The sequence below is a fragment of the Botryllus schlosseri genome, chromosome 13 (assembly GCF_051294905.1).
Source record: "Botryllus schlosseri isolate E-star chromosome 13, Bs_hap1, whole genome shotgun sequence".
NCBI lineage: Eukaryota > Metazoa > Chordata > Ascidiacea > Stolidobranchia > Styelidae > Botryllus > Botryllus schlosseri.
In genome coordinates this window covers 15,387,927-15,415,715 of record NC_137248.1, presented here as the reverse complement: position 1 = coordinate 15,415,715, position 27,789 = coordinate 15,387,927, and the positions used below count along the sequence as shown (strand labels likewise).

Below are 27,789 nucleotides of genomic sequence, written 5' to 3'. Positions count from 1 at the left end.
CATCAAGAAAAGAAATCCCCAGAAGCCGATGCACCCCCCCATATCAGAACGAAGCTACGGGGGCGGTGAGGAAGCCACAATCAATACCTGGAGTAGCCACATCTTACGCACAACCTCATGATCTACCTCGGCACACTGCAAATCTACAACCGCCCGGCTTTCAGTCAGCACATACCACGGAGTCGCATTATGTTCACCACGCCAATCAATATCCGCTTACCCCTGTGCAGAGTCAGCCGGTCGTTCGTTGGTACCAGCAAGAGAATATCAGGGTGAGTGATGGTTTGGATTTCTGGCGATAACTTGAGCCGGAAATACTTCTATTGAATCACAATTTACTTGCACTGACGGTGAATAAAATATGTGTCACGTTAAATATAACATTTATACACGCAACTTTGCATTGGACGAACTTTGCTGATTTGAAATGGTCTTAAAAACTGTTGAGTAGGATATTCCTAAGCCTAAAATGGATGGCTATCAATTCACATTGAAAGGGTACGCCTAACCGCGTCTTTCGGGTTCTAGCCGTGGGCGTAGGCGAACGTACCCGATGCAGCCCGTAATCGTGATTGTACCAGATTATTACTTTCCATTATTTTCATATCATTTATTATGATTCAACCGTACGAACATGCGCATCAGATGTAAAAGAAAGACACATATGGCTCGCGAGTCGTGGGTCGCCGACGTATGGCCCAAAGGCACCCCCTCGCCATTTGATCCGCGAAAGCAATGGAGCTGGCCACGCCTTCCTTTGGCAGATACTCCATCATAATAAATAATATTGGCCTGGTGTAAATTTACACCAATACCATTATTGACCACTGTTGTCGAAACAACATGGATACCAAAACAACCACCACAATTTTGCTCATACTGCTTGATAATGTGGTTACAACATTTGCTAGAGTTAGGCCATCCAACATATTAATCAGAGAGCTAGTAAAATAAGAAAGAAAATTCATGTTTTTATACCGGGGCGTGTTATATTAATATTAGGTATGTTCTTTTGCTCACAGGATGCCCCCAATGTGCCTGATAAGCTGCTATGCTCAATGATCAACATGCTTTGCTGCTGCTTCTGGCTGGGAATTCCTGCTGTCATCTTGGCTAGTCAGGTAATACTGTCATAAGCTACACCTTACTGCAAGGACATTGCTACGCGTGGTTGCTGTTCGTTTATAGCAGTGGTTCTTAACCTTGCCTCCAGCGCCCACAAGGGGTGATTTGGATTTTGAAGGGAGCGGAAATGATCAGGGAGCGAAATAGGGGGAGGGGCTCAAGAGACGGTATGCGGGCACTGAAGAAAAATTGCTCCGCAGCAAATGGTGTAGCCTAGTAGTAGGACATATCATTAATGAGATTTCAGTGCCAATTAAAATTCGACAAAACATGTCAAATCTTAAAAAATTTTGTCAATTATTTTTCGTAAATGTAGTGGCTTATTATCATTCATGAACACTGAATTGCGCGTACTATTAGATCACCAAGTCCCAGGTAAAATACAGCTTGCTAGGGTTATTGTCAACACGATGGTTCGAACTATAGGTATTGTACATGGTTGTAATGACTCGAGTCACGATTTTCTGATGACTCGACATGACTCGAGTCATTTTCTCTAAATTCGGAAATGACTCGACTCGACTCGCGCCAATTTGTGTATTGACTCGACTTGGACTCGAGTCATTGCGCATCACTCGAACCAAGTCATATGACTCGAGACAATGGCTGACATTTCATTGTAATTTGGAAGAATAGTAAAGTAACCGCACTATTGGCATTTCGTCTATTGTTACTGCTACTTGAAAATGCGACCAGAAACTGCTAAAAGTGAGGAAAATCAGTATAATATAAAATCGAACCATTCGATATCACCAAACAGCAAGACTTTAACGGATACTGAGCAGTCAACACAATGACTTGGACTCGGACTCGAGTCAAAACACCACGACTCGGACTCGACCCTCTGCTCAGTGACTTGGACTCGGACTTGACTCGGTGATGAATTGAAAATGACTCGACTTGACTCGAGTCAAAACTGTAAAAGTGAGATTGACTTGTGACTCGGAGCCTTGTGACTTGGTTACAACCCTGGTATTGTATCCCGCAGCGCATAGCTCGTTCAAGAAAAAGGAGCTGTATAGCAATCTTGAGAGCCCCTTGTACATTATATATGCTTTGAAACTTTGTGCACAAAATGATTAACTAAATACACTTGTATTTGTGTGGTACAAAATTAAATCGTCAGAATATTGCTTCGTTGTATGATAAAGGATGATAATATTTAGTGGTGTGGTGCACAACCTCACATGAACGTTATATAATATGAGTTGCTATGTTTGGGATACATTCATGTTAAAATAACTGGGTACAGTACTAAATTCAATGTCAGCAGATATCTCCATCACATTCTCGGCTGATTTACTAGTCACACAAAGCCCTCAAACAAACCCTAATGGGTTAATTTCCCCGTATTGCCAATCGAAAATGTGAATTTGGGATGTGTACGTCTGGTTCTAAAGACATAGTATGAGCCTTTACCCGATGGTGGTTATAAAAACCAGGATTTGATCCCGAATATACCACATACAATTATTATATCGTTTATTAGTCGGGTGGTTCTCGGACGCGATTGAAACGCGGAATATCTCCAATAGAAAAGTCCTAACCCGTAAAGACCGATCGGACTTTGACCTCTTATCAGGACCGTAACTGCTGCACCTCAAAACATCCAATTGAGGGGCCCAAAATTATTTCTGTGAATGAACATAAGTTATACATCATTCATGCAACTTTCTTCGATTTTTGATTCAACGTTGATACATTTTTAGTTATTATATACCCTTCCCCTACGAAAAAATACGCATAATTTATAGAAAATAGAAATAGGCATTTTGGCTGCAGGCATTACCACGCCAGGATGCAACAAGACATACGAAGTTTGGGCCAATATGGGACTCCGAGAAATGTGCCAAAAAGATAGTCAGCGAGAAAACCTTAGCCGAAAACAATTAACCTTACGTTGACCGTAAATTTCGTTACAAATATGTCTATTTGTCCATATGTGCTGGAATGACTCATGCCGAATTATCCCGTCGTGGGGTTTAATGGTTGTATGATAGTCATTGAACCGTCACTGTGGCACTTAATTTACGAAGTAAATTGGTAATTCTGTTGGAGTCGGGGTTTGAGTCGGGGTCGGAGTCGGTAGGTTTAAGGACCCAGGAGTCGGACTCGGACTCGGAGTCGGTCCATTGAAAATGTGTGGAGTCGGAGTCGGAGTTGGAGTCGGTGGTAAAATTTACCGACTCCACAGCCCTCGCCGTGCTACAAGTCGACAGTTGCGGAATCAGAAATAAGGAATATCGGCCTGGCTTTAATGACCATTGTAGTCGACGAAAATCATGAATACCTCAATCAACAACAACAACAACAACAACAAATACACGACCGGACGACCGCGTATTTGAAGAAATGCATTTTCCGGATTCATTTTGAAATATGAAAAGTCAACCCAATTTCTACATACATACTATGATGTTATTTTCAAGAAAAGTAATTTTCTTAGTGTTCATCGCTATAGCCTGCAGTTAATATGTACCCGGAACAAATTTTGGTCACGGGTGCAATCATTGTTCCAAAGTTGCCGGCAATGCTCGAGTAATAAAACACTTGCGTCTTTTGCTGGCGTGTCGATATCGAATTCTGTAGCTGGCGATTCATCGCTTGCCGCCTCTTATGCGTCTGCGTCTGCAATTTCATTTTCCGGGATTCCAACATGCTCTGGTATCCATATGTAATGGATACTTGCACCGACGCTGGTCGCTTGAGGGTTCACGCAGGATTCCGGGTTGACACGAATGCGACCTGTTACTTATATGCTAGAGGCCACTCAGGCAGTCTGTAAGAATAACGTAATTAGATGCCTGCCAGCGCTCCACTATCCACCTGAAGGCAGATGATATTGCCAGCAGTTCTAATGTAAATCTCGATAGTACTTTTGAGCAACGCCGTTTGATGACAGTTTGATGAACAATGAATAATGAATAAATAAACATATACATTACTTACTGTTGGGTGTAAGAATGATCAAAATTAGTCATTCATGAATATCAATAATGATTGAAGGATTTCAAATTTTTCTTCCATATATCCGACGACAGGTCAGGCACTGCCTATCTTGCAGCCCCTGCATAAATCACCGACTCTTACTGTGGGTCAGATACCTAACGGATTTTTTTATTCTATGATGCATATATTGGCCTCCAGAAACCTTATTTGGCAAGCTCAGAATTATGTGTCTTTATTCAAAACAACGGCGTTGCAGGTGGAGAAAGTCTTCTTCATCTCGATTGACCTGAGCTCGGCTTTATAAACACCAGATATCCGTTCTGAATTGTAGTGGGGAGAAAGAGTTTCCACGAATTAACTTCGCACAGGAATGCCTCAAAATAAAAGTTGTCGGTTGTTCGCAGGGCTGTGGAGTCGGAGTCGGAGTCGGTGGAGTCGGAGTCGGAGTCGGGGTAGTTTTCGCTTGATGGAGTCGGAGTCGGAGTCGGAGTCGTGAAAACTGTAATAGCTGGAGTCGGAGTCGGAGTCGGTGGGAAAATACTGACTGGAGTCGGAGTCGGAGTTTGTGAGAATGACTATGATTTCGACTCCGACTCCGACTCCAACTTCTCTATCATGAAAACATTTATTGCTATCAAAGAATTTTCAATATAATTTTTATGTACCACCAATCACTGTTATTAATAACCATACAGATCTGGTGCGGCCAGCCCGTGGCACGCAGGCCAAATTTGACACACGAGAAGGTTAGGTGTGGTCTGCGAGGTAATTCTCGAAATTATTTATGACATCTGGTACAATTGCAAGGCCAACGAAAATTTGGTTAGCATGACCGAGAAATTTGATGATGACTAAACCGACAGTTCTGAGGCATTGACGTATCCAGGGGTCAGCCACATTTCTCCCAGATCTTCGTATATGACCATGAAGTAGAATATTTCATAGCAGATTTATTTGACTTGAAATTTTTCTCGGAACTTCGCATGATTCATTGTCACTAGATTTCTTGCATTCAGTATTTTAGCCCCCTTTTGAAAATTATAAATACATATTCTTCGCAGAATTGAGTTTAACTATATTCGCAATTATGAGATACGGCTTTGCTTGTGCACTCGCAGCGAGATCGTCGACAAAACATTTGCACAAAATGATAGAGGCATGCTCACTGATACCGTCGATTTTGCTATGTCTAAACTTCGAATAATCCTGTCCTTGCTAAATGAGCCAATTGGTATACAGATGCGACCCCCAATGTATGTTAGCGACATATTTATTGATATAGCTATAGCCTAATTCAGTCGTTATCTTGCAAAAAATTGCGCGCTTCGCGCGACCAGGGCCTGATTGCGCACTGCACAGTTGGATGACATAATGTTATCAATTTTAGAGCGTGGTAATATAAGTCTTGTTTGCAATGTTTCATAATTCGGTTCGCTCCTATCGACGACTAAAAAAAGGTTATCAACATTCCCGTTGCCCGCACAATGGTTCGTAAATCTATGGTGCCCCTTTCGCCGAAAAAGTTGCCCACCCCTGATATAGATAAAAGACATTACTTGCAAATTACAACTCAGTTGCAGAGGGGAAGAAAATCGCAAGATGCGTTTTCGCGATGCAGTCAAAATTGATGCAAATTTTGGAATTATAACATGATGCTGTGACAGAGAAAATGCATCGGCTGGTTTTGTAAAATTGTAAACATATGTAAATATGACCAAACGATGCTTCCCATTTGACAAAATTAAAAATATTTGTACTGTAGCTTAGCTGTTTGGGTCGAACAAATGATTAAGAAAGACTGCAAGTCCCAATCCTTGAATACTTGATTAAGTACATGTAGAATAGACATAGGCTATGGTCTTTGACTACTTAACTAAATTCCATTTATGACCAATGTCTATTACTAGTAGTAAGAGTGTTTGCGCTTGTAATCAGGATGTGTAATGACAAAATTAGTAAGTTCAATTTCTTTATTAGTTGCTGTTATTAGAGTCATACACAAGAGCTACACTTGGATTTTTCATCTACATTTTTATTATACAGGATTGGATATCTGCCATATTTGAATGATTGATACATTTCAGGATATTAGAGAGTCCATGTTGTAAAAACTTGAATAAGGAAGGATATTTAGCAAATCTTTATTTCATGTTAATTGCATAGTGGATTATTCGAGCTGTGCCACAATGAAATAATTCAGCATGCCACAGTTAATCATATGTTTGCATATGTTTAATAGTTGTATGATAGTCATTCAACCGACAATGTGGCATATAATTTTCGAGGTAAATTGGTAATAATGCTGGAGTCGGAGTCGGAGTCGGGAGTCGGAGTCGGTACGTTTAAAGACCCAGGAGTCGGAGTCGGAGTCGGAGTCGGTACGTTTAAAGACTCAGGAGTCGGAGTCGGAGTCGGAGTCGGTATATTGAAAATGTGTGGAGTCGGAGTCGGAGCCGGAGTCGGTGGTAAAATATACCGACTCCACAGCCCTGGTTGTTCGCGTTAGTCAGCCCGATGGTGATCTGTAATTCACGCGCCACCTACGCTGTCAGATCACTACTTCTTTACAATTGTAGTGAAATTCCAAGTGCCGTAATGACCAATAAGTATCGGTAATATGATATTGCCCGTGCGTAATCTGTGGTCCTCGTAAATTTGCATGTGCTGTTCCAAAAGCACATTCGACTAAATTGATCCTTCTGTAACCGGGAATATTGCGATTGCAAAAGCGAGCACGTAATTGTCCACCGGATGACAACCATTGTTCTGGTGTGCTGGTGTGATGTGATTTTAAGATCCCGTGACGGCATCTATAGCCCGCTCCCGTTGGACGTCCATGCATATTCTATTTTATATCATGTAACTGATATTATTTTTACATCAATACATTTCAGGTCAACACAATGCGGACCCGCGATCCACATAAAGCGCGTTCAAAAGCGTACGCAGCGAAGGTATTGAACATCGCGGGCTTTGTGATCGGAATCACTGCAACTGCAATTTTCGTCATATTATATTTCGTCGCACTCGATAAAAACCGCAGAAATTATTATTATAGGGGTTAAAATATGAAACTTTCTACGAGACGTTCGCCATAGCGAGGTTGCAGGGATATGATCCAATTACAACGTTGACGCTACCAGGCTCGGTGTTTCCATTTTATTGTCCGATTTTCACAATAAAACGAGTTCAACGTTCATTTTGCAACTTCGAGCGTCTGTTTGTACATGAAAAAAGTATTGAAATATTTCAATTGCTCCCATCTTGTAAGCAACCGCTTACATGCAATTGAAAGTAATGTTTGAACAGGTCTCTCCGTAATTTTCAAGCGAGCTTAGTTTTAATTCAGCTGACTGATTACACTGGCCAACAATTTTGACCGAAAATTTTGTTGACTTTGATTTTACACTTGATACAGGCTAATTTTGGTATGCTAATTCCGAAAATGCTGCTGGTTTTCTTCTGTCTCGTCAAGTTTCAGCACTACGACAAATGCCCAAAATTTGCAAATTTTCACGAATTTATAGCCATACTGCCACTTTTCCATACTGTATAGAAATCCACACTTTTATCATAAAATAAGTTATATAGCCAAGGTGTCAATTGAATTATTAGAAAAAAGGTACTCGTATCGATCTAGGCCGATACATTCGCCCATTTTTGGTTAGACGATGCAATCAACCGAGGATATTTCAGACACATATTTGATGCAGACTGCAGGTTATGGCAAGAAAAATTAACATTACATTTACTATCAGCTATAGGTCCAATGCCCCATTCAGCTTATCCAGTGTAATTTGAAACTCCTATAAGCTCAATCATAGGCGCCGACTTATTTTTGCATGGGGTGGCGGCAGGCGCGTAGCCAGGGTGTGTCGAAACCCCCACCTTTTGAAACGCAAAACCCCTTCCTTTTGAAATGACCATTCTGACGCTAAAATTCAGTTGCAATTCAACAAGCCGTGTTATCAGTGTTACGCGGGGCCAATTAGTGAAATTATTCTGTGCACGCATATCGCATAGCGACGCGATCTCCCGCTGAGATGATTGCGAAAGTAGGTCATTGACTGCCGCGCACTCGGCATTCGTCGCTGGACTGAGCACTAACACGGCGCGACAATTCTGGAACACGGAAGACAGGCAAGAATGATGATTACAGACGCGCGCGGCCAATTAGTAATTATCCCTTACCGTCAACGCAATGGGTTTTTACTTAGTATTGAGTAGCTCACATCGCGACAATCGGTTGCTAATTAAAACATCGATTTTGACAGCATTGCTGCATTTCCCGATTTACGTTCGCAAAGCATAATTGGATTAATATTATGGGCACTGGAATAAATTCCAACTAGCAGGCACACATAATAAAACACTGTTCAACTTTGCGCTACGAGAATATTTATCACAAAAATGGTTCACAAAATATTTTAAACGCGGCTTGCGGCCCTCATCGATGCAAATAATGCCCTTTAATTTGTAGAAGGTGAACGTATATTTGGTCGTCAAATCACAATAAGAGATAGTGTTTCTCAGAGCGCGCGATGAAAGCTACGTTTCTAGCGATGAGGTCGAATTTGTACATCTAATAAGGATCGTTACTTTGCTGAAATCAGCATCGGTACGCTGTGCGAAATACATAGTAGTGATCAATTTTATCGGACTGTACAATCGGCCGGCACGGTTGCGCTGACAACAAAATTGCAGACATGCCGCAAACCTGCAATAATTACAATTACAGGATGCGCTATAGTCATACCTAAATACCCAGATTCGGCAATGGCAACGAGCACAATTTGTTCTGACGTGGGCATAAGTTTCAATCAAAAAGAAACATAAACACAAACAATATTACACTCAGAGATTGTTACTGTTTGGCGAAAGTGATTCTGCAGACGGTAGTAGGATCAAACCCATGACCTACCGATCGAGAAGCCGGACGCATTACCATTACACTATCTCGTTCACCACTGCCGCACAAGTCAGCTGCATGTATCAGTGATTGACATCATTATATAAACTTAGTTATAATCAAGTACCTGTTCCACTGACAATGCAGATACTGTGGACTTCTTCTTAGAGTTCAGGCTGGCGTCGGTCTTCTTCCACTTTACTCTGCCATCGGCGAGTTGCGATTGTACTTTCAGCAGATTTTTCAGTTGATCATTCACACTGAACTGAAAAACAAAAAATCGAGAAGTTATTATCAATCAGTTCTAAATCATAATAGCTTTGCAAGTCCCAATTCACCCTGAATATCTTATCCAATGTATGCATCATTTTTGTGTAATTAGTTCTCATCTCATCAATTGGTGCGATCAACTTCCAGAAATCTTCCCTGACCTGGAAAAATACGAGTTTTTCGAGTATTATATTAAGAACGGGCACTTTATTCTTTGTGGCCGTATAAAAGGCACATAATTCCTACCCCACATCATTCATGTTGGTGACATCAGAATGAGTGATACAGGAATACTAGTCTCGACCCTAATACTAAATTCAGAGTCAATACACTGACCCGCACTCGATATCGCTGAGGCCTAATGATAAATCATACATGCGTTCACTCACCAGTCTGATATCACCCAAGGAAGGGAACATTTGCAGAATTTCATTGAGGGATCCCTTTCTTCGTTAGCTGAGCACGCCGGTGTCCGTACAATTGCCAGTTGCAGTCCTCGTTGTCGAATTCCTTTTGCAGCTGACGAGTCGCTTCCTTAACAGTCAACTTGAATCCACCTGAATGTGTAAATATTAGTAGGGACACAATACTCCAATGGGTCTGGTCTAATTTCCTACCCACAACGCTCTTATGCCCATGAACAATGCAGGTCTACTTCTATTCCCACAGTACAAACTACGCTGTAATTGAACCGGCGCACATCACCGGACTACTTCTATATAATCACAGTACAAACTACGTTGTAATTCAACTGGCGCAAATCACCGGACTACTTCTATATACTCACAGTACAAACTACGTTGTAATTAAACTGGCGCAAATCACCGGACTACTTCTATATACTCACAGTACAAACTACGTTGTAATTAAACCGGCGCACGTCACAGGACTACTTCTATATACTCACAGTACAAACTATGTACTTCTATACACACATTACATACTATTTAGTAATTTACCTGACACTGCTGACACGGAAGCGTTTTTAAAGGAAGCAGGACGTTTTCTGAGAAGTCTGAGCGCTCTCAATTTCTGAGACAGTTTCGTGTTGATATTTTTCTAGAAAAAAATGAGATGATCAGTGCAAATGAATTTAGACCAATGAGACCAGTTTACTTTACCAAGGGGGGGTTCTGTAAGGTAGATCCTAAGCACGGATACTTTTCCACAAGTGCCTTCCCAAAACTTTCGATACGATGACTTACTGGTCATGTCACCATTGTTCAGGATGTGATTTACACACTGCTCCACTACGAGGTTGAAGACTTCATAAGCTGTACGTTGCTTCAGCGCTAGTTCAACTTTCACACTGAATTCCGGCAAGGGCATCGGAGGATCGAGGTGCTTGATACTGCATGGTGGCTGTTAATTGATGAAAATATGAGTTGGTGTCCTACTAGATACAGTGGTTCTAATACTTTTTAGACCGCGACCCAAATCTGACTTTTAGTGGTATCTCGTGACCCAAGCAACACACACCAAAATGAATGCATTTGGGTGCCGACCAATTATATCAATAACGAATGGTTTGGCCACCCAACGACGGTCAATTATCGCCACCGAACTTTTTGGCACCGCACTTTGCCCAGCCGTATGTTGGCCCAACGCCATATATTCATGTGTCCAAGCGTGGACGGGTTTTGGCCTCATAAACCGGCAACCGCTCGTTGTACAACTCTACACTAAAGCGTCCCAGGTCTCTGACGGTGTTTTCCAGAGAAACCAATGTTGAAAAAAATCTCATCATGAAATCAAACCAATTTGTTTAATACAAAGGTCGGCACATTTTCATGATCAAGTCATGTTGTGGTGGCGACTTCTCCGCGTGTCTCGCTTATTGGCCGTGGTACCAAACTCAGTGACCTCTGATATGCTCAAACCAACTACAGTAAATCGCGTGAAAAGCGAAGATATTTTTATTGTTTCAATGACCTCATATAATATTACATACATAATAAAAGACCGCTCTGGTACCGTCGCGCCACAAAATTACACCTTTCGCGACCTATGTTTGGGCCAAGAACTGAAGAACCACTGTACTAGAATAAGGAGATCTGTCGAGTTGTCGTCTTCGAGGAAGTATGGACTGCTGAGGCAGACAGGTTAGCTAAATTCATTGCAAAATTTTATCAAATACTTACTGGCATAGCTGCTTCAGAAGAAGCTAAATCACAACGGACTGACGGCTCTACGGGCACGGTGGTATCTAAATCGTCGTTGACTGACGGCTCTACCGGCATGGTGGTATCTAAATCCTCATCAACCGACGCTTCTCCCGGCAAGGTGGTATCCGATTCAGCAATCGAGGCTGATTCATCGGATATATTGTTTCGACCTTGATTTGTTGACAACTTTTTCCACAACTGAAACAACAAGACTTAGTTGCATGATCACATTTCAGTTGATTAGCTTCTTACTTCTTGCAGATTTAACAGATGGCGCGTCACACCAATGGTGAATATTTGCCAAAAGTCTTTATCACAAGCTTGCATGTATAAATCAGACTTGGATGGTCCTTGTGACGTTACAAGAAATGTTTTGTAATCCGATCTGAACTCCCAACGAAATGGGCACAGCCAACATGATCTTTCATTTGACATTTACGACACTCTAATATAATTATTTTTAGACAAAATGAAAAGAAAAACATTCTAGATCACAATTCGTAACACCATTTAACCCCCTACAAGATGCATCGATCACAACTGCTCACTAAATTGTGTAGATTACCAACGCTAGTAGGGCTGGGCGAAATCGAGTGCCATAGTGCATTGATGGATCACGACTCATGCTTCAAGTTGAGTATTCTAGGACCACGCATTATGACAACATAACAGAATATAAATTGACAAGATTCAAAGCTTTTTACTGTTTGGTACGCTGCAATACGGCCAATCAATGCTAACACAGTAGAAATAAGTATCACAACTTCAATTCCCGTTGAAAAATTGATACTCATGGCGAAAGAGCGTCTCATACTTCGAAATATCGTCTTTTACCACTATACACTTAAATCAGTTCAACTCTTTCGACGCCGAGCTAAATTTGACGATTGTCTTCAAAACGCCGCGATTTTCACCAAATAACCCCAATTTCAAGGTTATCATTGTGACGTCAAATCCGCAATAATGGCTCGAAAATTTGACTTCTGCTAGTACCGGTACTCAAGTTTGTTTTTTAGGCGCAGTAACATACCGACGGAGCCCATTTGTGTACTATTACAAGCAACGATCTGCACAAAAACATCATTATTTGTCTCCGTTGAGTCCTCGTCATCTCCCGATGCAATTTTACGTTTGAAAAACATGAATAAATACGTATATATTGGTGTGAAGTCTGTGTTGTCGCAGTACAAGTACTGACTTGGTGGCTTCAGTAGATCCTTATATTAACTTAACGCGCGATGTGTCGCTAAAGATTGGTGATAATGATGTAAAATGTCTTTAGGTATTGGCATCTGTTGAAAATCATTACCGTCGTTGAAATATATATCAAATAAAGTTACTATTCCGAACAGGTAATCCAGCAAAATTGTTTCTTAGTAGCAAGTCTTGAATTTTGAATTCATTACCGCACAATGCCCCGACTGCCATGGACGCAAAACGGCATGTCAGATTTTCGAGACAAAAATACGCTCTCGATTTAGCGAACATATGGGGATACGCGGCGTTTGAAGACAATCTCTAGCGAACATATGGGGATACGTGGCGTCGAAAGAGTTAATTGATACTCATTCAAAATCCGCGTACTATAAGCATTGTGCCCAGCCCTAATCGCTAGTTACGCAATGTTCCAAGTTTATAGCGGAGAGCTATAGCTATAGCTGTTATAACAGCCTGGCATATTGCTGAAGCTATGCGTGAGCTATATACAGATTAGGATCGTACTTTATATCAGATATCTATATAACAGGGTACATTAATGCTGAAGCTATTTACCTACCTTCCAATTTCTTGATATGGCGCGATGCAACACCGTTACTCACCAAGAAAGTTTTGAAATCTGCAGCACAGTCCGTTCCTGTCACGTTCCCAGCACGTTGAATCGCAAAAGAGCGAGACGGGCAACACAGAACTTACGCAAAGCGGAAAAAAAGAGAAATTTTCTCTATAGCGCCTAGCTTTTTTTGCGGCCATGCGCTGAAAGCTCTCCTTTGTGATGCCTCAAGCGGATAATTTCGCGATTCTGGGATCTCAAATTGACAGTGTAGTAGGACTGCATGCGGCGGCTCTAAATCATACCACCGCCGATGGTGCCAATGAGACATCGATGACCCATTTCGCATACAAATGATTCTCGCTAATTTTCAGTACGCAGTATCGATAATACGAATTAGTGAATTGCCATTTCAAAAGGACTGGATTTCTAGTTTTAAATGAGAAACTCACTGGCTACGCACCCAGGGTTTTAATACCGACAACGTGCTGGTTAATATCAGCCAGGGACCTACGGCCTACGCGAGTCCCGATCAGCCAGTCGAATTTGATCGTGAAATGGTGCGATTTTAATTAACCAGGTGTTATTGCAGCGAGAGCAGTATGGGCGCATGCCGCAGCCTTATCAATAGAAATACAAATCCCCGTGGTTTGAAATTCGATCCTCGACACGGTTGTGCCCGATAGAGTCCGTCCAGCAATGAAGTTTATTGGAACTTAAAAGGTTCCCGCCCAAACTAATCGAATAAATTCAGAATTTCCGCCACCGACAATCTCTTGATGCATCAATATTTGACAACATAATTCAACGCCGTGCACTGCGCAATGCGCAGTTTTTAATAACAAATCAAACACTGATAAGCAATGTTCCCTCTAATTTTTGACAAATCTGTGAACACTCACCAACTCGCTGCGCACACCCTTGGACAACAGTGCGTAACGACTAAAAAAAAGGTCATCACTTCGGATTTTTTGTGTGCAACGTGGAATTTCTGTGCGCAGAGACCGTCTCAGCACTGCGCAGCTTAGAGGTAACATTGCTGATAAGTGTCTTCGAGGGAATACGAGTGTATAGAGCAGACAAGAAGTAGTAGCCTAGAGATGATAGCAAACGTGAGAGCGCGCATCTAATCAGTAATTCCTCAACTTGCGTATGGCACAACGGAGTTCCGAGTCTGACATCGCGACAATTGTTTGCAATTGAATATGCGCACTTAGCGCAGGACTGACTTTCAATTCGCAGGCATACACAAACACACTGTCCTATTTCGCGCTCCAATTAAAAAGGCTATTACGAAACTAACTCAAGAATTATTTTGTAAACGAATATGCGTGCAAATACAATTTAATTGAGAGAAGTAGAACGTGATATCGCTCGTCCGGTAGAGAAAGTTGTTGTTTCTCAGAGCACACGTTTCGAAATCGACGTCGTAAACGAGGTCGCTTCGATTGTATGATTACTAATCACGGATTGCAATTTATTGGGGCGTTTTAAGGACTAGTTTAAGCTGCGTATACAATTAGTCGCACGCGTATCGGTTAACAGTAAATAGTTGGCAGTTACGCGATCATCACAGACTCGCTAATTGACAGCATAGACGGCGGGCGTTAAAGCATTTTGTATGGGGTGGCCGCCACCCCATAATTATGTCATGGGGCTGCGCCACCCCGCCACCCCATAACTCGGCGCCTATGAGCTCAATAATTTAGATGAAGATGAAGATCTTGCGGAGCTCTTGCTCCCTCTCTCCTATCTGTTATGGAACAATACTACATCACGTGACTTATCGCACAGTTACAACCCAGTGCAGAGAATTATTCGGAACTTTTAGCATCCTTGCGAATTGTGAAAAGATTACTTGGCAAGAGATCATGAGAAACGGCGTTTACATCGTAGGGCTACTTTCGGTAGATTTGTGTATTGCCGTGATACTGGCATTATTGGCATGATACTGTTACTATGGGTTGCTGGAGGAGATAGGAATCTAGATTTACAACTCAAGTGAATGTAAAATGCCTATTGTTATCTCAAAAAGGATCCTTCAGTGTGACATTCTCCGAAATGGCAACGTCCTAGGTGCAGTAACAATTGCACACTCAGTAAGTATTCGTGAATAAAACAGAAACATTGAATTGTTGCAATATCACAAGCACAATTGGGATTGCATGATATGTGTCAGCTTTGAAATGTTGTGTTCTCTTAGCGGTCACACAGTAACAATGCACATGTAACCCTGTTACACATGGGCCACTGCAATATGTTTATGTCGGACAGCAGACATTAAAAAAAGCTAACATGTCTAAATAATTTCCTGGAAAACCTTGGCATCCCCAAATATCTGAAGATGATGGGGGTAAGATATCAGAGTAGATTTGAGCTTACATATGTTAGCTGACTATTGCTCGAGTATCAAACGAGACAACCCACATAAATATGACTTATTAGCGTAACTTTGAACCCTGAAACTAGCACTTTATTTGTCCTGCAGAAGCAATATCAGTTCAAATCAAGTAACTAAATCAGTGCAAATGTTAATTTGGAGTCTATTGATTTACTTTCGACTGCTTATGGTGTTTGAAACGTTTCATACAATAAACACAAAATATTAAAAATAGTACTTTAATGTGGGTTATGAGACAATGGCGTGGGTACCTGACCCAAAAACTTGACGTGATAGAGAAAAACGGAAGTTAATTTTGAATTTAGCGCCCAAAAGTTAGTCGAAATCAATTGTCTGATCAAAGTCAACAACAATTGTGTTTACCAGTGTTATATTTACGCATGATTTTGTTGATACCATAGTCAGGGGTGGGCAATCATTTTCCTCCGCGGGCCAAATGAGAAGTAGAAAATACGTTGGTGGGCCGAGTGAAAAATTCTAGCATTTTTCCCCAGCGTATTTTGATTTTATTTCTAAATAACATAGTTCATAAATGCTGCTCAGTGAATGTGCTGATGTTCGGTAATGAGAAAGTGACGGTTATTGAAAAAAAAATATCTATTTGCCGTCATGATTCGAAACAATGCTAAACCTGATACATTTTCAATTATCTTTAAACCCCTATCCACGTTCTTCCATTAGGACTCTGAAAAAGTGGTTCTCGAACTTCTTTGCCTTTCCACCTCCCAGATCGAGAACGACTGCACTGAGCTGAGAGACTGCTCTGTTTTTTTTCTTCGTAAGACTGACTTCAATTGAAATCCTTATTCTCCGCGTCAAGCTCGGCATAAACTAAAAGGACTGGTTTACCCCTGACTCCAGTATACGAATAGTTGGTGCTCTAAACCAGTGGGCTATTTTGAGAAACAAGGGGGTGACTGGGGGCGAATATGTTAGAACGTGCAGGGAGATATATTCAATTACCACGGCCAGAAAATGCAAGTGAAGACGGCTAATTTTCCATCCGATTCTAAAATTGACGAAAAAAAGGTCAACTAGATGGAAAATAGACCCGGAAATCGGTTTTCCGAGCACCTACTCGGAAAAGGACCTTTCTTTGTTAGTCAATTCACCAGCGATCAGAGATTGGTGAATAATTACCGGCTGATATGCTTCGTTTATCGGACCGCAATTAAAGAGGGCGAAAATTTGTGTTGAGCTTGATAAGGGGGCGATGAGTCGAAAAAATCTGGGAACCACTTCTCTAAACCTTCTTTGAATTTCATTTTCGGCTTTTTGACATGCCCGTTCATCCTTTATGGGTGATAGATATAATGAGTCGTATTGTAATCGCGAGCACTAATTGACTTGGTTTACGAATTAGGGATTTGGAAACCTATGACGTAACAATTTGATTGACATTCGAAAAGCTTTTAGCGAATAAATTAACAATACGAAGTTATTGTTTCGCGTTATTCAGAAGTCCTGTACCCCAAATAGCTTGTTTACATACCGTATAATGCGTAATGTGACAATGGAATCAAATAAGTTTGAAATAGGAATAGCAGATTCCGCCAATTGCTCAATATGCCGCCAAGAAGAGAGTGTCACCCATTATTTATTGACATGTTGAAATCACAGACACCAGCGAAGAGTTTTCGAGGACACGTGTCGGAGAAAGAATATCGCTCCCACCGATACGAACTTGTTGACTGACGCGCATATTTTTCCATACGTTGTGGAATTTGTTCTAGCTACGGAGCCATACATTTCAGTGTAAATTTTGTAATGTTATATCCACCCCTAGATGTTGAATGCTTTCTTGGATATCGCGAACAAAACCACTTGCGTTATAATCGCTAATCACATAATAATAATCAACAACAACAACAACAAGGTTTGAAAATATATTTATAGAAAGAGTGATTTCTTGTGACTTTAATTGCTACTTACACTTTGCCACATTGCCTTTATTTTGAATATGGATTACGCACGCCAGGTACGCAGGCAGCGTAATCGTGGTATATTGTTGAACAGACTTCAAAGTAGACGAATTTCCTGTTCACCTGATACAGCCTATGGTTGTAGTCATTCGAAAAGAAAGTTTTATGTTTTGAATTCCAAGCAACCTTTCGCGGGCCGCACAGAAAAGCTTCGCGGGCCGCGCTTTGCCCAGGTCTGCAATAGTGTCATTCAAAGTCATTATGACTGCATTAAAGAGAATGTAGAGGCTGTTTTGTCTGTGCTGATGGAAATAGAAACCAGATTGTTAAATCGAACAGAAATGAAATCGAGTAAAATAATTATTAGTATTGGTCATGTGCTTTTACGAAGCAGCATAATTGTTTGTTTGATTTGGTTTAATGACTCTAAATCTTGTCTTCTAGTCAGGAGTCATTTCATATTTTTCATTCGTCGAGGCAGATCCAAGTGAGGCCAATTCATTCAGAAAACGTGACTCGAGTAATATCAATACTGCCACATATACGTAACATGTATAGTGTATACATAGAAAAGTTGGAAGCACGTCAAATGAACGTATTCGACAATCAACGATTCAAATATACGTAAACCAATCATACGGTTATGCTTACAAATCGCTATGTGTAGTGCTAGAAGAAATGTAACACAGATCGTGAACAGGCAAGAAAATATCTTTGTTTCGATACGAGACACATGTTTACAATTCATTACACACATCCTGATTTGATTCAGATCTTGGGCCAGTGCACCCAACTAGTATCATTCGAATTAGGTAATTGTGAACAGGGGTCTGTTCATTAGTATGTGGTTTTTGTGTGACATAAACGAAGATGAATTGCTTACAGCTACGTGTTGGTGAGTTTGTCATTTGATATGTATAAAAATAATGTGCCAGAAGCAACAATTGTACGTAATCTTTCAATACGTCACTCATGGACTACCGTCCATCCAATGAGACGAAAATTTACCGATTCTAAATAGGTTCGAATGAAGCCTTGACGATTCTATTCAACAGAGGCGGGGAACATACGGCCGTGAAGGGATTTTGAGTGGCCCGCATATAGTTCCTACCGTGAAAGAGAAATTCTAATCTGAAAGTATTGACAATTTCTATGCGTCACAGTATGAATCCAAGTTTGCCAACCTGAGAAAGATGGTCATGAAACTATACTTGTTCTGTTCGCGACTACAATTCATACATTTGCGAGCAAAAATTTACGACTATGAACATTAACAAGACAAGGCTGCGTTTCAATCTAACTGATGTTCACGTGCTGTCTTTATCAAGGGTTTCTACATTTGAAAGGCAGCCAGATTTCAATGAACTTGTGGACAACTTTGATCGACCACATACGTCTGTTATACTTCAACAGCTATTGAAGTAAATTAGGTTCATAAATTCATTAAATGCCGTTGTTGGTCCCTATGCTTCAAACCGAAAGTTTACATTAAATACGATCTATTCCTTGGATATGTGGATTAATACCCGAATATTTTGTATTTATTCTGTAATCCGACCAACCAGGAACTTCATTTTTCCACCGACCAGATAAGTTACCCACCCCTGCTATACAACGTGGCATGCGCAATATGGACTTGGTAGTATAATTAAAGCAATTAAAGATCAGGACTTGAGTGTGTTAAGTACAATGTGAATGGTTTGTACACAATTGCTTAAAATAAGTGCATTAAAAACCATCCCATATCCATGGATACGTGATTTCATTTATAAAACCATGCGGATCAAGTGAATTCGCAAAGGGGTTACTTTATAAAGGCACTGTGGCGAGAACTAGTCATCGCATCAAGAATAGAGCACCGACACGCTCACACACATCTACGTTGAAATTCTGGTTATGGTAATCGCCTTTATGACAATGTAATCCTTCATTGCAATGAGGTCATTGTCTATTAAATGGCCATTTGTTTAAACTTGGAATGGTAGACTCTCCTGCGTGCTGTTGCTGCTGCTACCCCGAAACTGTGGATCATTTCTTAATTAGGTGCCCCAAAGATGACTTTCATCGTTCATTTCTTATTGACAAATGTGTTCAATTAAAAGTGAATTTCTGTATTGATGATTTGCTCACTGATTCTCGTATATGAATATCGTTGAATTTGTGTTATCTTGCAACCGCTATTTATAACTGTAGTCTGTAATTTATTTATGTTATTCTATTCTGTTATGTTCGTACGTGCATCAATTTGTGTTATTCTGTAATCGCCATATCTCACCGGATTGATTCTACTTTATTGTGCTAATGATCATTATTTCGTGTTACCTCACTTATTTGTGTACTATGCTCAATGAACGTGGTGCAAAAGGCCGTCAGGCGATAACCGATATATTTTTTGTTAAATAAACAACAACAACGTTGAAATTCGCCCGCTTTTACAAATCCAATATATACAATATATGTACGTGATGATCGTAACGTCCAGCCCCAGCGGAATAGAACTGAACTAAAATAGATTATTTAGAGTACACCTAATGCACGAATGTTTGTCATCGTAGATATTTTTATTAAAATTAGTTACAATGCCTGCTGAATCGTGATAAATCGATATTCGAGAGTCGCGAATGCATCTTTCCGCAGCAGAGCATACACGTAACAGCCGAGAAAAAAGAAATTGAGAAATTTGAATTATTTGTGCGAAAACCTTTGCTGTGTGCAGAACGAGTAGGTAATACACATTGGCATATAGTACTGTTGACTGCTGTGTAGCAGTTGTACTAACAAGAACAATACATATGGGGTAAATACCTTCAGGATGACATCATACGATAACTTTATATGGTCAATTTACAAAGGACTAGTCTTATGCAACTAACTATATTCAAAGATGTGAAATATTTGCTCTAGCAACCACAAGAATTCAAATATTTAGATCGCAACACTAGCAATTTAGGTAGAATGATAACGAGATGGGCCGTGCAATGATGGATGAGGGGATTACGAATCTGGGTAAAAAACTATAACTTGCACCCAACCCATATTTGATATAAAGGGATCATGGCTACACCACTGGATAATTTATTAGGCTGTTTTTCCGTTTCATCGATCAAGCAGTTTTTGTGCCCAGAAAGCTCATCACAACTGACCAACTCCTATTGTCCAGGGGTTCTCAACCCGCGGCCCACAGACGTTTATTTTGCGGCCCGCGACATATTTCACTATGAAAGCAGTTGCTACTTACACAGTATTGTTACATAATAATTTAGCTAATTTGCTCTTTTATCGCACTGTCTCTGTTTCGTTTGATTACTCATTCTTCGATGTGTTCTGGTTTCTTGATATATGCTCGAGCTTAGATTTCAGGGTTGTAATCACTTCACAAGGCTCCGAGTCATAAGTCAATATCACTTTCATAGTTTTGACCCGAGTCCAGTCAAGTCATTTTTAATTCACCACCGAGTTAAGTCCGAGTACAAGTCTAGCGAGCAGCGGGTGGAGTCCGAGTCCATTTCAAATACCAGTACCAATAGACGAAATCCCAATAGTGTGCATGGTTACCGTACTATTCTTAGAAATTACAATGAAATGTCGAGTTTGGCCGTCTGAGTGTCACGTCATATGACTTGGTTCGAGTCATGAACAATGACTCGAGTCAATACACAGATTGACTCGAGTCAAGTCGAGTGATTTCCGTATTTTGAAAAAATGACTTCAGTCAAGTCGAGCCATCATGAAATCGAGACTCGAGTTACTACCCTGATAGATTGTTATTGTTTTGAATCGGTGTTTGGCTGGACTCTGTTTCAAGAGAATCCAACTGCGTAGTACACCTTTACAGTGTTTTAGTCACCGCGAATGGTTTGAACAGAAACACGAACAAAGGCAATTAAACGGTGAAAATCTGGTTAGTATAACTTAGCCTGGAACAATGAATTTGTTTTCTCTGATATAACTGGAAAACCGGTGTGTCTTATTTGTCGAAGAACACTAGTCGTAACGAAGCGTATAAGTTTGAAATGATACCATGCACGGCAGTTTCTTCTGGAGTTATGCATATCGCCTGATCTTAGAACAAAGCGTCGCTAGCTAGGTGTCAAGCCCAGCAATCCATATTTCGAGGCATCGGTAAAATTGCCGACGACGTTAATTACAGAAACATCGTTCAAAATTGCTTGGAATATAGCTAAACCCAAAAAATCTGTTAGAGAAGGTGTAATAAAACCGTAACGTATCGTGCGAATATTTTCGGTTTCCATAACTTAGCAGCCAGAACAACATTACCTGACAAATTTCGAAGCTAGACAGTTGTCTGATTCAACCGTGGCCAAAATAGTAACAGCAATGTCAGTCAATCTTTTATCGCATGTTCTGAAACACGTTACCGCGTGGACTACGTTAGCCTAGCATTTGACGAATCCACCGACTCCACAGCTAATTTTCTTGGGGCATTTTATCAGAGTAGACATATTTGCAGGGCTGGGCAAAATCGAGTACCTTAGTGATTCGATTCTGAATCATGTATTACGCTTCGAGTCGAGTCCGGTATTCGAGTATCACTCATTATGACGTCACAACAGAATGATTATGTCAATGTTCAAATTTTCACCTTTTATGCACCACAAAGAACATAATGCCTGCTATCCGTCACATTAAAGCCACCTTGGTATTTTGTCGACCATACCGATTTCATTGCGCTTGTTGACAATGTTGACTTCGGAAATGTGTTATTTCCTGTAACGTTCGTAGATTTGTAGTGTGTCTGGTATGCTGCGAGACGGCCAATCAAGGTTTCAGTGGAAAATAGTATCAAAACTATAATTCTCGTCAGGAAATCAACTTTCAGTTGCGATAGAACGTATAATTCAAGTACTCGAAAAAATCTTCTTTTACTACTCGACTCGAATCATGAAAATTAATACTCGATTCAGATTCGAGTACTCGAATAATTGTGCCCAGCCCTACATATTTGCAGAGGAATTACTGGGGATATTGGCAGGGAAAACGTGATGAGTTCGGTTCTCTGGTGGAAGGGTTTGAAGGTGCATATACCGACTTGTCAACGAATGCAATGTACGCCCCATGAAGTGATTTACTTGCGCCGCTGGAAGATACATATTCTCACAAAAAACAGCAACTGCAAACCTACGAGCCCTGTGCGATAATGCTTTAGAATGCATAAAAATGTACTTAATGCCCTTATACGACTGGCAAATAGGCTACAGTAGCCTAAATTCGCTAGTAGCCCACAAACACATGTTAATAATTTTCTGCGGCCCGCAGCGTCTTTTGCCGTTAAAATGCGGCCCATTATACAAGCGAAGTTGAGAACCCCTGTCCTAGTCAATTGCAAATAAATTAATCACTACGATACCGCATCTCCCTGCTGAAATATCTGTCCTTTTATTGAATGCCACTGTCAATGAAAGTATTGATTATTGCAAATAGCTTTAAGCAATGCCTTAGACCAGTGGTTCCCAACGTGGGCGATATCGCCCCCAAGGGGGCGATTTAGTGATCTAGGGGGGCGAAAATACCAAAGGGGGCGATAGGGGGGCGAAAACGGACGAAGGGGGCGAAAACACGGAAGGGGCAATAGGGGCCGATAGCGCGTTAAAACGGCTATATTTAAGTCAGGGCCGTAACTACTGCACCCTCAACACCCAATTGGGCGGCCGAACTCGATGGGGGCCTTAAACTATTTCGTGAATTAACATAAATTTTGGAGTATTTTTTTAGAAATTCATGCACTCGATTTTATATCGTCATATATCTAGATTTTGGGGTACCCTTCCCCCAACAAAAATTCGCATAATTTATGGAAATGGAGACTTCAGCGTCGGCCATTAGTGCGCCACTACGCAACAAGGCATATGAAGTTATAGGCCATGTAACATGCGACTCCAAGAAGTGTGCCAGGATGATCAGCAGCGAGAAGACCTTGGCCGAAAAGGAATGCCCTTGTTCTGAGCGAAAACTCCGATCTATATACAATACATTTATGATTAATTGTCCATAGGCGCCTTAATGGCTGGCGTCGAATGTTCCTGTCCTGCTGATCTGAGCCCTACAGGACAAATGCAATCTCCACAAGGAAAAATTATTTGCCAGTAAAGAAATACCAATTTGAAACCATGTGTGTCTTTCATTTTGGTACGTTTTGGCGATTTCCGTATCTTTTGACATAGCAGATATAGGAGGTCACGAAAAAGCATCATGTACCGAAGTCAATATAACAACGGGTCCACCCGAAGATGTTTAATTATTATTTAAGGGTCCTACTTTTTCAACACACCACGTTCAGCTGTACCGGTAAATCTGATTACGTGAGATCAGAGAGGATAAAAAATTGATTTCAATATATATGCAATTCTCGTCCATATTGACCGACTAAAACATGAATTATTGAAATTTCTCGTGCTTCGCGCGTTTAGGCGAAATACGCTGACGGTGAAATACGGGGGTCTGGGGTTTGGTTTATCACGATATGGGTGGCAAAGACAACTTTTTTTTGGGTGGGGGTGGGGCTGACGAAGTGCTGTTACGATCCTGATGGGAGTCATGTCGGAAAAATGACCTTTTTTTAGTCAACTCACGAAAATTTAGCTGTAAAAGTGTAATTTCGAGTTCGAGCCGAAAATTTGACCTTTTTTTATTAGTCAACTCGCCGGTGAACCCAGTTTGTATGGTCATTTTTCCGTTCCCAATATTTGGGGGGCGATGATCGGTGTGGAGCTATAAAAAGGGGCGATGAGTCGAAAAAGGTTGAGAACCACTGCCTTAGACCATATTGTTCTATATGGTGAGGAGAAGTAGACACAGTGTGACTGAACGGCTCACTGCATTTGGGATACGTCATACTTTCCATTTGACCAAAGGCACATTTACGGCCATTTTTGACCGACTTGCCGAGCGCTAAATTCGATAAAACGGGTATCGATGAAAAGCTTCCGCTGCACTGATTACGAAAACACTAATTTTATTCAGTTCATGGCCCTGGAACCCCTCAAAACCAGCTTCGAATTTTGCATTGTGATCTAGTTTTGCATTGTGACGCAACAATTCTGTCTTGAAAAACGAGACTGAAGCTAAGAAGAAAAAGCCAGAAAACACTGTTGCCTCACAATGCCAAACTTGCTGCTGGGGGCCATATAGCTCACGGTTGGAACCACTGAACTAAACCATACAAGACCCTAACCCCAAATTTACCTACATGCTGAAGTGCTGCATGCCCAATTGTCGCAGGCTGAAGGGTTGCATGTTATCATGTCCGCGGACCATTCTTCTGTAATCTCAGTAATTATACTAATTAAATCCACAAACTCGTAACGCATACGATCAAGATGTTTGCGCTATGGACAATTCTAATCAATTTCACATTCTTCGCATTGTCTTCATTCCATTTTGGGGTATGAGAATTTTATTTTTATTTAGTCATTGAGATCACCAGTAACGTATGAAATTGGATAAATTATTGAATGCAACGGCCGCACGTAGCCTTCTCAAACGTAAAATGGGCAAGTTCTAGGATGTATACTCGGTAAATATTATTTGTTACTGTCATAAATTGATTGCAAAGTGGGAATGGTGTATATATATACTAGAGATGGTGTGAACATGAGGTTCACGTTGGCGTCCCGTGTTTGGGCCTCAGAAATCTAGAGGTTCGCGTTTGCAAATGAACCTTGGTAGGTTCTGCACTATGAACTTTTTTTCCTTCATTTATTAACATTTTACACGTCAGTGTAACATCTTTGGTTGAAATTCCTTCAACTTAAACTTCGGACAAGTCCCTGCATGGTGCTGGCAGCGATGAAAAATCATCACTTGGGCAAGTTTTTGTTGGACTAAAATCGCGATAAAGTTTAGTTTAATTTTAACAAAAGTTGCCGAAAAAAGTAACATTTTTAATTTTTGTTGAATTAGTAGGGTATGAGATACTCGAAAGGTTCTGTTGTATAACCTAGTTCCTGCAGAGCTGTCAAATTTGTTACTTTGATATTTCATGGACATTCTGGCGTGACCGCCAAAAATGATATTTTACCCGGTACACAGCAAGGAAATTACGCAATGCTGGAATAATTTTCCCCAAAAAATCCAAACAGCATAGCGATGACCCCCTCCCCCTAAAACAAGTCGATAACTTACCCCAAACCCCCTAGGTCTGCAAACTTGTCCCAAGGTGTTGCGGAAAACTCATTCCTGGCGAATTTAACAAAATCAATAGCCTGAATAACGTGACTCATTGAAAATGTAATATTCGGCGGTCTCGCCTGGCCGTCCGTGAAATGGGAAACTATCGCAAATTTAAACGACAGAATTGCTGAAGCGATCTATTTACATATTGTTCGGACATGGTCGTGCTTGACAGGAGTATAGTTGAACTTCTTGCTTGCAAGCCATTGTGTCATAGATAACACAGTGAGATGCAGCAAACACATAATATAACTCTTGGTTATGAAAATCAAAGAGAATAGAATAGGGTTAGCATATTTCAGCCACCCAAATTCCGGACACTCTTTAGCGCCCACTAGTGGATTTCAAAATGAGTTATGACGTCACACTAGCAAAGCTTTGCTTATAGACCACTGGTGGTCACGATCCAGTTCAGGAGTATGTGGCTGTGTGTTGTGTAACCGGGACCGAAAGCACATGTTTTCAGCCCCTTCCCGCCCAAATAAACAATGATTTTGGGCCCACACTATAGGGTCATCGATGGAACTTCTGGGGGGGGGGGGGGGGTTCTTGCTATATGAATCTGTTTTCTATATGCGTCTGGTCGTTAAATTATTTGAATGAATTCTGTCAATAATATTGTTCGTTCCATATTTTACTATATGGGTACTACTCTCCACCTATATGATCAGAGTTGGCGGTAGAACTGGTGGAGGATGATGAGTTCGAAAATACAGGGAGCGTAATTGCACATCGTTAAGTCATGTTCATGTCCTACCGATAAGATTGTTTATTAGCCTTATGCCGGTGCACACCATGAAGCTTTATAAACGCCCCATGTCCAGTGGTTTCCAATTTGAAAAAGTTCCGTGACCCAGATTCTAATTTGACGAGCTGATTACTAGAAGAAGTCAGCACCTTTGCCCAAACTTACTCACGGGCTATTTCGGAAGCTGATTACGCTCAACATATTCGCAAACCCCAGAATAAAGGCAAACGACCCCCTCCCCCCCTTTGGAACCACTATCTTTCAATAAAGCATTTAAACGGCCCTAACGATCTCTAGGAATATACCGTTCTCCTATAATTGCGATTGCAATTAGGCTTATTCCAGTCAATGAAGGTTGTTTTATTTATATTTTATGGCAGTTTTTGCGAGGGTGGTAGTCTCCATATTAAAATCAATAAATGTGATAGTGAATCGCGCGCGGCGCGAAGAAAAATATCATGCATCAGCATAAATATTCTCAAGAAATATTGTTTTTATGCTGATTTACGAAAAAATTATGAGCCTACGTCAAAATTCCGGACATTTGGCATACTTTAGAAATTCCTCCCGGATGCTAGTTTAAACAGTGAAATTCCGGACATGTCCGGGAAATTCCAGACGTATGGCAATCCTAGAATAGAACCGCTAGAAATTATTTAGTGAGCATGTTTCTAAATCACTGCTTTACATTTTGACGCAATATTTGATAACAGTTGCAGTGAAAATTGGTATAGAAAATAAAGAAAAGCAGCAAAAAGTTGCTCTATAAAATCCCTCCAAACAGCTTAGAACATCATTGCACATATATTCTGAGTATATAGGAAGCTGTTGTAAGCTGTAAAAAAAAGTTGCAAAAGCTGCAAAAACTTGCCCTAATCATCACCAAACTTGCATGCACCCTGCCAACTAAAAAAAACTCCAATATTAGAAAAGTTTCAGCTTTCCGTAATAGCAGTGGTTCTCAAACTGAGGGGCTTGCCCCCGTTGGGGGGCGTGAGAGCGTCTGAACGGGTTGAAGTCGCCCGAGATAAATAAATTTAATTAACTTTAAATGAGTGTAATTTGTGCTGAAACTTCCAAGTTTAAACCGCAGCTGGTGAATGCGTGCATGTATTAGCTGATGCTTTTATGGTGTGTTTGTCAAGCATCTGTGCAGAGTGCGTAAAAAGACACAGAGTTACGGAGGGTTAGGATATTTCTATAGGCGGTCATGTCATATGTCATATGTTAGGCTTACCATACGTCCTCTTTTAAGAGGATTTGTCCTCTTTTTTGACTTTTTTGAAAGTGTCCTCGGAGGACGCCCTTTTGTCCTCTTTTTTGAGATTTTGTCCTCTTT

General features: G+C 40.9%; 1 protein-coding gene across 5 annotated transcripts; it reads right to left on the bottom strand.

Annotated features, from left to right (window-relative positions):
• Nucleotides 1-9,002: 9,002 nt before the first annotated feature.
• LOC145454327 (uncharacterized) lies at nucleotides 9,003-13,171 on the bottom strand. Of its 5 annotated transcripts, none has more exons than XR_013920097.1 (7): nucleotides 11,671-13,171; nucleotides 11,395-11,616; nucleotides 10,459-10,615; nucleotides 10,213-10,312; nucleotides 9,643-9,810; nucleotides 9,322-9,414; nucleotides 9,003-9,248 (listed from the first exon to the last, which is right to left on the bottom strand). XR_013920097.1 is itself a non-coding variant. In XM_080332318.1 (4 exons), the coding sequence occupies exons 1-4, from the start codon at nucleotides 11,851-11,853 to the stop codon at nucleotides 10,239-10,241; spliced, it is 720 nt and encodes a 239-aa protein (XP_080188444.1). In that variant the 5' UTR covers nucleotides 11,854-13,171; the 3' UTR covers nucleotides 9,876-10,238. The 5 variants fall into 5 exon arrangements, 2 of the variants coding, with proteins under 2 accessions (XP_080188444.1, XP_080188445.1); XR_013920095.1 differs by having other exon boundaries at nucleotides 9,004-9,248; nucleotides 10,375-10,615; XR_013920096.1 differs by lacking the exon at nucleotides 9,322-9,414 and having other exon boundaries at nucleotides 10,375-10,615.
• Nucleotides 13,172-27,789: the final 14,618 nt, after the last annotated feature.

Coding starts and splice junctions, on each gene's coding strand:
- LOC145454327 (XM_080332318.1), bottom strand. CDS start 11,853: ATGTCAAATGAAAGATCATGTTGGCTGTGCCCATTTCGTTGGGAGTTC. Junction 10,616..11,394: donor CTTCTGAAGCAGCTATGCCA/GTAAGTATTTGA, acceptor ATCAATTAACAG/CCACCATGCAGTATCAAGCA. Junction 10,313..10,374: donor CCTTACAGAACCCCCCCTTG/GTAAAGTAAACT, acceptor ATTTTTTTCTAG/AAAAATATCAACACGAAACT.